The sequence below is a fragment of the Daphnia pulicaria genome, chromosome 4, assembly GCF_021234035.1.
Source record: "Daphnia pulicaria isolate SC F1-1A chromosome 4, SC_F0-13Bv2, whole genome shotgun sequence".
Classification (NCBI taxonomy): domain Eukaryota; kingdom Metazoa; phylum Arthropoda; class Branchiopoda; order Diplostraca; family Daphniidae; genus Daphnia; species Daphnia pulicaria.
The window spans coordinates 5532519-5542920 of NC_060916.1; the positions used below are offsets into that span (position 1 = coordinate 5532519).

General features: G+C 48.9%; 1 protein-coding gene across 1 annotated transcript; it reads right to left on the bottom strand.

Annotated features, from left to right (window-relative positions):
- Positions 1-2731: 2731 nt before the first annotated feature.
- On the bottom strand, positions 2732-9781 carry LOC124336777. The gene has a single exon (XM_046790568.1). The coding sequence runs from the start codon at positions 9779-9781 to the stop codon at positions 2732-2734; it is 7050 nt and encodes a 2349-aa protein (XP_046646524.1).
- Positions 9782-10402: the final 621 nt, after the last annotated feature.

Here is a 10402-nt window from a genome sequence, read left to right on the forward strand (position 1 = left end):
CATAGTGTATGCTATTCAAGTGAATTTGCAAACACCCTCTCACACGCTTTCTTTGGTTTGGTTTTCTTTTCAAATTGATTTTTCTTTCGTCTCGACTAAAAAAAAACCACAAAGTCTTTCGATTTTGTCTTTGTCCGTGTGCAAATTATTTCTTCCTTCAGTCGATTCTTCATTACATGACTCGTCTTAAAGTCTAAAACAATTGGTATAAGTATATAAATAAAAAATGTTCATGAAAGAATATTACTATCTTCGGTGGCTTTCTGTTAAGTCGCTAAATTCAATTGTCTCTTCTTCGTTAGAAATATTGCTGCCGATTGCTGGGTATTCATTGGCAACTGCGCTTGAACAAGGTCTCCCGATAATATGTTGCATAATTACAAGTTGATTGTTCTCATTACTTATAAGTGCATCATCAGTGTCCACTGCTTCCTGTAGTTGAAGTTGAATGTAAAAATAAACTTTTATGCTACAAAAAAAAATTCTATACGGGAATAACAGTAGCAGCAACAGATGGATTGTCAAGGCCTAAAATGTGCTCGTAGTATTTGTAGTATAGTGGGGATGAAACCCCATTGCTTTCTATCGGTCTACCTCCTAAGAGAGGGGTGTAAATTAAGAATGTTAAAGTGCGTAATTTCCATCGAACTTCATATTACCTGTTTCTGTCAAGCCAGAATTGTAGTTTCTGATAGCTGTCCTAGCTGCCGTTGTGAAGTTCTGCAATTTTTTTTAACTGCGTCAAGAGATTTTTCAGAACACTCTGGGTGTTCCTTTCTAATATTCCGCTTGTTTATTTGGCTTACATTTTTTACGTAACTACGTAACGTATTTACGCAACTCAATAAATCTTTTGCTCAGAATCAAAAAAATTATCCAACTGAAAAACATGGAGCAGTATATTACCTTGTTTATAATTATTTGAACAGAGTATCTAATTCCTTCTGTAACCGAGGATCCCGTTTTCCTTTCCCAGCAGCAGCAACAGAGGTTTTTCGATTATCCCGTCTGCTCATTTTATTTTCACAAAAACTATTTGTGATACGTTGTATTGTTGTGTGAGAGCTTCAGTTTTTCAAAGTTTACATTTGACTGTAGAGTTGTCTATTAGTTTGCTCTATTCTCTTCAGTAAGAGCCTCCCTCATTGGTTCTTATCTTCTAAAGGTTATTCAAAAACCAAAGTAGTGATGAGTCAACTTTCTTTGAGTTAAACAAAATATTCTTAACTTCTTTGTTCGGAATTGAACTGATAGGTAGTTCAAACTTTTAGTCGCTATAAGTCAAAACTTACAGTTAACTAAACTTACTCTAGGTTAAGTTTTAGACTAATCTAAGTCAAAGGTTCGGAATTCTACCCCTTAACATGTGTGATGTTCCTAATTATGCTGTCTATAAAGCCCTAATTTGGTACAAATCAACTTACTTCTGAGCTTCACCGCTTTTCTTCTTTTGCGAAATGATGAGTGTTTTTACTGGATGATTTTTCGGATTGTTATGGGGGTAAAGAGTTTTTTGCAGACAACAATAAAAGATTCACTCAAGAAAAAACAATCCAGTCACTGACAATTTGTATTGAAGAAATAAATCAGGTAAAAGTAAACACAATTCAAATGGTGATTCCTCGCGAGGAGTAGCTAGTGGAATAACAGGGCTCCCAATTGTACCGTTCCTGGGGTCGATCCTGGCATTGCGTGAGGCCAATCCGCAACAATGTCAAAAAATAAAAATTCAAATATTACGACTGTTGGCCATGAAAGGTATCGACAACGATGTAATAAGAGAAAAAACACAGTGGAATTCTCTTCGAATATAACGATCGGTCTAAATGAAGTTAAACTCAACGGACTTATAAAAGTATCGATGAAGTTTTGAAAAGAGGTGAAGACTGAAAAAGGGCGCAAAACAAAAATTAAAATCGTAATTGACGGCCCCAACGAAGATGACGGTCCAATAAAGTATCGACTAAAAAATGAAATTGTAAGTTGAAATTCCCTGTTTGGTATCAACGATTGAAAATATACACGATGGTAAAGGAAACAATTCGAATTGACTGCTCTGTATGAAGGAATCGACGATTGAACATATAAGTATGTAAAACTGACCATGGTGGGACCATTTTCTTTGTGTGAAAACACACAAGCTGATGGGAATTGACCAACCCCCATAAGTCGGACAAAATCTACTAAAGTAATTTAGGTCTTTTCAAAGAGTTCAAATGAGAAGCCGGGACTAACCGTTACGTGCCATGAGGATGGACGGAAACTTCAATTGCCGATTTGGTCTGCCGTAAGGATGACGATGAGCCATTTAGGAGGACGCTGAACGATGACGAAGATGATGAGCGATAACGATACCACGCAAACAATTTCAAATTCAAGATGGATGCACCAAAATGTTTTCAAAACTATCAAATGAAGAAAAGTAAATTTTTTAACCTAAATGGTCGAAGGCACGCTGTTTGTTCATACCAATCCTGGGTGTGACGTTGCGCTGTCGGGCTGTTTGCTTCTCACACCGGAATGAAAAACTTCAGAGTCGCAATTAACTGGAGTCGAATGTATTTCGGCTCAGGGAAAAACGGGAACACAAAATCAGGTTTAGGCGACGGGACGATAGTTGCCAGCTATACGTCCCCACGTTAAACACAGAGAAAAATCGGGAAACGGAAAGCGAAACTGAAACGTAAAGTGTGGAGCGTCGGCACATGTGCGCTCTACACCAGAAAAAACTTTAAGTGAATAATCTTCTCGGTTTGGCTCCTCCCTTCTTGTCCGATTCCCTTACTCTCGTTACAGGTGTTGCCAGATTGATTTTCTTTGATTCGAGTGGGTCAGAAAAATTGACAACTTTGGGAATCTTAGACTTTCCAACATCGCCGGCCCTGCGCTCTGTAGTTACAGGCGCATCTTCACGGATACGGACGGACTCGAGGAGAAAGAGTTTGTGAGACGGGCGGTGACGTTCGACTCCGTTTGACTGGACGATCGCGGAGCGGACAATTCCGTCCGGCCCAGCGATAACTTGAATCACTTGTCCAGTTGGCCATGTCCCGCGGGGGCTGGCCGGGTCGATAATGATGACGATATCGCCGACTTCCAGGTTGGGGTGATCTTGATGCCACTTCGCTCGTTCCGTCAGACTCGGAATGACTTCACGCATCCAGCGTCGCCAAAATTGGTCGCTGAGAGCTTGAGCAATTCTCCACCTTTCCCGCGCAGTCAAATCGTCTTCACCAAACACGTCGGGCGGTACGTTCGGGTTGGCCCGGCCGAGTAGGAAGTGGTTCGGGGTCAGTGCTTCCGGATCCGTCGGGTTGTCGCTCGGAGGCGTAAGTTTTCGGCTATTCAGCACATTTTCGACGTGAGTGAGGGTGGTGACTAAGAGCTCATCCGTCAAACGTTGACGCCCCAACACGGCAGAAAGAGCCTCCTTCGCCGCTCGGACCATCCTCTCCCACACACCACCGAAATGAGGCGCTGCTGGCGGGTTGAAATACCACTTTGTCCGCTTCCGGTTTAGATGAGTGATGATTGCAGACTGATTCAGGTTGTCGAGGCATTCGGCTAACTGTCGCTGGGCACCTACGAAATTCGTGCCGTTGTCGCTGTGAAGTGAAGCTGGTACACCGCGTCGATTCTGGAATCGGTCCAGAGCGGAGATAAATGAGCTCGTGTCGAGCGAGTACGCCATCTCCAGATGGACGCAGCGAGTGGCAAGGCAGGTGAATAAAACGCCCCAGCGTTTAATAGTTCGCCGAAAGATGATGACTTCAATGGGCCCGAAGTAGTCGACTCCCGTGTTCGTGAAAGGAGGCAGGCCACACGTCAGGCGAAAGGCTGGTAGATCAGCCATCTTTGGCGTACATCCGGCAGCGTTCTTTCTCCGGCATAGATAGCATGAATCATACACCCGTTTGGCAGTCATTCTGCCTTTTGGAATCCAGTACTCCTTCCGAGCTTCGTGATGGAGCTGTTCAGCGCTCAGATGAGCATTTTCGCGGTGGAGCTGGGACAGAATAAGTTCGGTGACGCGTTCTTTCCTGGGTAGAATAATCGGATGGCGGGCGTCGAGGGGAAGCGGCGCTTTGTCGATTCTTCCACCGACGCGCATGATTCCGTTGGGATCCAAGTATGGAGAGAGCTTGATCAGATCGGAAGATTTTTCGATCGCGCGGCCGGCCCGTAAATCTTCCACTTCCTGACGGTAGACATTACTTTGAATGCGCTTAAAGATGAAATTTCGAGCGTATTCAATCTCTTCTGGGCAAAGGTCACCGATTCCTGGCCGCTTGCGGATTTTTCTCCCGATCAACCGGAACACGTAGGCGACTGCGTTGACGATGATATAGATTTTTGATCTATTGACGATCAGCTGGTCAATTGCGTCGGTTTCACGTTGAGTTAAGCCGACCCAAATGGTTTCGCGGATTTCCGGGTCGCTAGCTTCCACTGGCGGCAGAGTCGGAAGAGTTGGCCAGTTGGTCGAAACTTTGAGAAATTCGGGACCAGAAAACCACCGGTGCTGGATGTCAAATTCGGCTGGGTCTAATCCGCGACTGGCGTCGTCGGCGGGATTGGCAGCGCTCGGCACATAATTCCAATCTTCGGATGCGGACGACTCCAAGATTTCTCCTACCCGGTTCCCGACATAGTTGTTGAACCGGCAGGATCGCGATTTCACCCAGCTTAACACGGTAGTCGAATCAGACCAATAAATCGTTTTTTCAAAGATGATGTCGTGCTCCTTTCGCACTTGGACGCCTAGACGGGCCGCTAGGACGGCAGCATTCAGCTCCAAGCGAGGGATGGTCATGAATTTCAGCGGGGCTATTCTTGATTTTGAAATGAGGAATTTGACATCGGCGGATCCATCCGGGTAGACGAAACGAGCATAGGCGACGGCACCAAAGCCCATTTCGGAGGCGTCGCCGAATAAATGGAGCTCGACTGAAGTCACGTCGTTACGTTGAGGTGAAATGCATCGGCTCAAGGCAAGTCCGTCTAGAGATGGCAGGCCGTTCGCCCAACTAATCCAGCGATCGAGGATTTCTTGACTGAGTTCGTCGTCCCAATCGAACTTTAATCTCCAGATGTCTTGCATTAGGAATTTCGCCTGGAACACGATCGGGGCCAAAAATCCAAGCGGATCAAAGATACTGAAAATCGATTTCAATAATTCTCTTTTGGTCCGTCCGTCCGGTTTCGCGGTGGCTCCTAAGACAAACACATCGCGGCCAAAATCCCAGACGAGGCCTAAGGTTCTTTCAATTGGTTCGGCGTCCAGGTCCATATTAATAGGTTTGGCCTCTTGTTGCTGGCCCGGAAGTGAATGTCGGATAACGTCGCTGGAAGTCGCCCATTGCGTAAGCGGAAAACCGCCTTTCTTCAAGGCGTCGGTTAGACGATGAGCCGTTTCGATTGCTTCCGACGTGGTAGGGAAGGAGACGAGCCAATTGTCCATGTAGAAATGGCGTGTAATTTGCGGCAGCAAATTTTTGGGGTCATCGCTGTCCCTTGCAGCTTGTTGAAGCGCGTGAGAGCAGACTGCCGGGGACGAAACTGCGCCGAACAGGTGAACATCCATTTGATAAACGTCTGGCGGAAGATTAGAGCCTGGCTCGCGCCACAAGAAGCGGAATGCCGGCCCGTCAGCTGGCGCCACCAGCACCTGATGAAACATCTTTTCTACGTCTGCCACCACGGGATATTCATATTGCCGGAATCGCAATAAGACGCCGATGAGGCTGGTGAGTAGATCCGGGCCTTTCAGGAGCACGTCATTGAGGCAGACTCCGTGACACTTGGCGGACAGGTCGAACACCACTCGGCATTTTCCCGGTTTATTCGGGTTGAAAACGGGATGATGAGGGTTGTACCATGTTCGCCCGGGCGGGCCTTCGTCTATCTCCTTCCGCGTCAGCTTACGGGCGTGTTTGTACTCGACGTAAGTGTTGATCACGTTTTTGTAGATGTCAGCCAGGCCTTCGATTTTACCAAACTTCGATTCGAGGTTGAAAAGACGTCTCTGGACGGCGAAGAAGTTATTGGGGAGGTTCGGTTCGTCCGTCTTCCATAAAAGCCCGGATTGATACCGGACGCCATTATGTTGAGTCGTACTCTTCAAAATATTCCACGCCCGCTCCTCTTCTTTGCTGATAGGCTGGACGATGTCAGGCTTTGTACCGAAGGTGTCCGCGTCGATGAATTGTTCCAGCTGGAGATCGCACCTGTCTTCGAGCGAGCTCACATGGAATGAGCTGACCTCAGCTTCGCCTCCGGTCCCTGTTGGTCCGCCGATACACCACCCAAAGGCCGTTAAATAGGCGCGTGGAGCTCGCTGGTGGAAGGGATCTTTACGGGTTTCAAAAATATCGATGGCCGCCGGATGGTCGTGGCCAATCAATATCGCGATTTCTTCCTCCAGGGCGGAATGAATTGGGACGTGTGCGAGGTGAGGCCACTTCTCGGTAAGGGCTGCTAGGTCGATGGATCGCTTGTTGAGCCGGAACGTTTCTCTCACTTGAGCGTCGACGATGTTGAAGGTGTAGCGCCGATCCAGTGAAATAATGTCGAAATTCACGATCAACGTGTCGACTGGTTTGCCTCTTCCGTCGACTGTATTAGTGACCACACGTTCAAGGCGGCCCTTCAGTCCAAAACGGTCGGAAATTTCCTTTTTGACGATGGAAATTTCGCTTCCATTATCCAGAAGAGCGTACAGCTTGATCTCCTTCCCGTTGGCTCTCAGAATAATAGGCACCATCGGCAGCATGGTACGTTTTCCAGCGTATGCTCTGCTCGCAGTGGAGATTGAGCCCGAAAATGTAGCTGGCGGTGGTGTCGGCTCTTTCGCGAACATCCTTGGAGCGCCGTGAAGAAGAGGATGGTGAACGCCATCACAATCCGGTTGAGTGCAGCGTTGCGTTTGGCTACATTTTCGTCCGATATGATCATGGCCAAGACAGCGAAAACATATGCCTTTTTCCTTGGCGATGATCGCTCGTTTTTCAACCGTGAGTGATTTAAATTTCCGGCAGTTTTTGAGGTGATGTTGATCAGTGCTGTTGCAACAAGGACAGCGTCGTTGATTTGCCGGCTGCTGCGCGGGTCGATTTTCGGTTGTTGTGTTGAATACGTTGTGGCTGCTTTGATCACGGCGGCCACCTCTGTTGCTTTCCTTCGGCGCGTCGCCACGGGATCTGGATGATTCCATCGCTCCTGCTCTAATGGAATGTTCGGCCATTGCGACGTCGTCCAACCACTTGTCTAAATCTTCGACTGTCGAGAGCTGGGGCTGTTTGGCCCAGCTCTTTTCTCCCCAGCGGCTTTTAAGTGCAGGCGGGAGCTTGGCGACCAGTTGCGCCAGCGTGGCATGACTATGAAGCTCCATTCCATATCCGTCAAGGCGGAGTGTGGCCACGACGGAATGTAGATTCGCCGAGAATGCCCGAAGGGCGTTGAAGTCGTTATCCTTAAATGGCTGCAGCTTGAGCAATGAAGATGTGCAGGACTGGGAGACGAGCTGTGGGTTGCCGTAACGTTTGTGTAACTCGTGTAGCGCGTGATGGTAGAGCCCGGGATTCAGCAGAGCGCCTCCGATGTTCTTCCTGATTTCGGGAGTCAAGGCGTCGTGTAAATGAGCGATGCGTTCAGCATCAGAGCTCACAGCGTCGTGCACGAATATCTTGAACATTTGTATGAACATCGGCCAGTTGCGTGGGTCCCCGTCAAAGTTCGGCACTTTCATTCGTGGGGGCTTAACGCTGGATCTGGTTTTAGTCGCGAACGGTGTCCCGAGAGTGTGAATCCAATCGTCCGGGGTGTAAATTCCCGGCGCGCCATCGTGGCCATATGGATTCGGCGGCGGCTCTGGTGGCACAGACGAGTTGGGCACGAAAGGCGGTGCGTACACGTTGCTTGGGAAAGGAATCGACGACGGCCGGTGGCTATACGTGGTCGACGTGATCGGCGGGCAGGTATTCGTTGAGGCCGGCCCGTATGATGAATCCGGAATAGACGTGCCAATACTTGTTCCGTGATTCAGGCCAGTAGAAAAATAGGTCGTTCCACCAACGCTGGATGGCATAGAGAACGTCACTGCTGTCGATGGGGGCACAAATCCGGATGATGATCCATGTCCAGTATGGAAAAAAGTCGTTCCAACGCTGGATGGCATCGAGAGCGACACGGCGGTTGATGGCGGTACGAATCCGGATGACGGCCCATGTCCAGGCGGATTTGTATGAGTGATTCGGCTTGACACAACTGTTGAAGTCGGTGGTTGTGGCGGTGGAACATTTAGTCCACTAGTGGCTCGTCCTGCGTTTCTCCATGACGGCCAAGGCACCGAAAAGGACGTGCTCGGCGGGTATGAAGCGGGTGGTTGAACCGGAGGTTGACTGGGGGCTGAGCTGACATTGCTAGTAGGTTGCGTAGCTGCTGCAGAGACCGGTTGACTCGTTGTCGTTGGCGGCGTGACAGACCCAGTCGTCGGAGGCGTGGCAAAACGAGTCGTTGGAGGTGAGACAAACCCAGTCGTTGCAGACGTGACGAAGCTAGCCGTCGGAGGCGTGACAAAATTACTCGTTGATAGAGGCGTGATGAAAGTCGGATTTGTCACGCTGGTCGTTTGTCCGGTGCTGACGCTGCTGGGTACTGAAAGAGTCGGCACGGAAGAAGATCGTGTCATCGTTCTGCTGCTGGGAGTGAAAATTCTCGTGGCTAGGCCTCGCATCTGCGAAAAGATCCCTGGTTTTGGGGTTGAAGGCGGTGCTGTCGATATAGGCGGGACGGGTGTCGCGAATAATCGGGCCGGTGGTAGCAACTTCTGGGTCAACCCAATCGACGGAGTCGACAATGCGGCGGGCCTTCCGGCGGGTGTAGCCATCGTGCGTTGAAATGTAGTCGCTGGAGCTGCCGGAACATGATAAGCCGTGTTGGTCGTCTGCACGTTTTCTGCCGGTGGTGGTTGACTGAGTGGCGCTGGTTGATTAAAAATGCTCGGCAGCAAGGTGCGTCTTCTCACAGACCCAGACGGAGCGCTCGATGTTGACATCGCTCGTGTTTCGTTGGCCGCGCCATCGGCACCGGTGATGTCGGCTAACTGCTGCCGCATGATGGCGCCAGTGAGTTGTTGCAGCTCCATTTCGTCCTTTAACTTCCGCTGTTCACGATCTGCATCTATTTGGCGTTGTCTAACTTGCAGCTCTCTCAAAGAATCGTCTTCTTCCGCTTGACGTTTCGCCTCATCCTCCGCTTGTTGAAGTTTGAGTCGAGCTTCTTGCTCTTTTCTTTCAGCTTCCAGAATTTTCGCCTGCGCGGAAGATACGCTGCTGTGTCTCGACGATGCTCGGGTTGCAACAGAAGCGGACGATTGAGGTTTTGTAAGGAGCAGGTACTTGTCGCAGTCTGCCAGTAACTTTTGTTGGTCATAAATGACGGCTTGAATCCATTGTCGTTGACCCTCTAAGTCATCTCTCGAAAAATTCGCCAGGTTGGCGCAAACGTATCGGTCATGCCGCCTCTCCAACTCTTCGAAGTCTCGAACGTAAACTGCTCGAAGAGCCCGTACTTCATCGCGGTCGGAGCCGATTCTCACTGCTTTCATCATCTTCTTCCCTGACTTCGTGTGGACCGATTTCCCGCCGGTACGGAGGTTCTTAAGATGATCCGGATCTTCGGTCGCTTCCGGATCAAAATGGGCCTCCTCCTCTTCATCGTCAACTCGTTCGTCGTCATCTTCTTCATCGATAGGCGGAAGGGCTATTGCTTGTGACTCCATGTCGAAGCCTGTTCACTCCCGAAGATGAAACGCGCGTGTTGTGGTCGATCGGGTAGATGAGATGATGTAAGATGGTGATGAAGGTGAGCAATGGCGGGCGAGATGACGTAACGAATAATAATAAAAGACGCAACCAATAAGGCGGACTTGGAACCAAAGACGCAACCAATAAGGCGGACTTGAAACAAAGACGCAACCAATATGGCGGACTTTAAACAGGGAACGATAGGCACAACAAATAAGGCGGACTTGATAAAAGACGCAGCCTAAATATGGCGGACTTGACGGAAGCAAGACGCAGCCAATAAACGTACCAAACGGGAGACGCAACCAATAGATATGGCGGACTCGACAAATCAAAGATGTGGCCGAAGTATATTGTATGAGAGACGCAACCAATTAGGCGGACTTGGGCGAAAGACGCAACCGCCGTGGCGGACTTGCCGGGAGCAAGACGCAGCCAAAAAATGGCGGACTTAAAGGCGCAAGACTCAACCTATAAAATGGCGGACTCAACAAACAAAGCGAGAGACGCAACCAATAAGGCGGACTCAACAAACAATAGACATGGCCAAAGGAATTTATTTTAAAACGAAGCGCGATCAAAAGGCGGGGAGTGGC

Coding starts and splice junctions, on each gene's coding strand:
- LOC124336777 (XM_046790568.1), bottom strand. CDS start 9,781: ATGGAGTCACAAGCAATAGCCCTTCCGCCTATCGATGAAGAAGATGAC.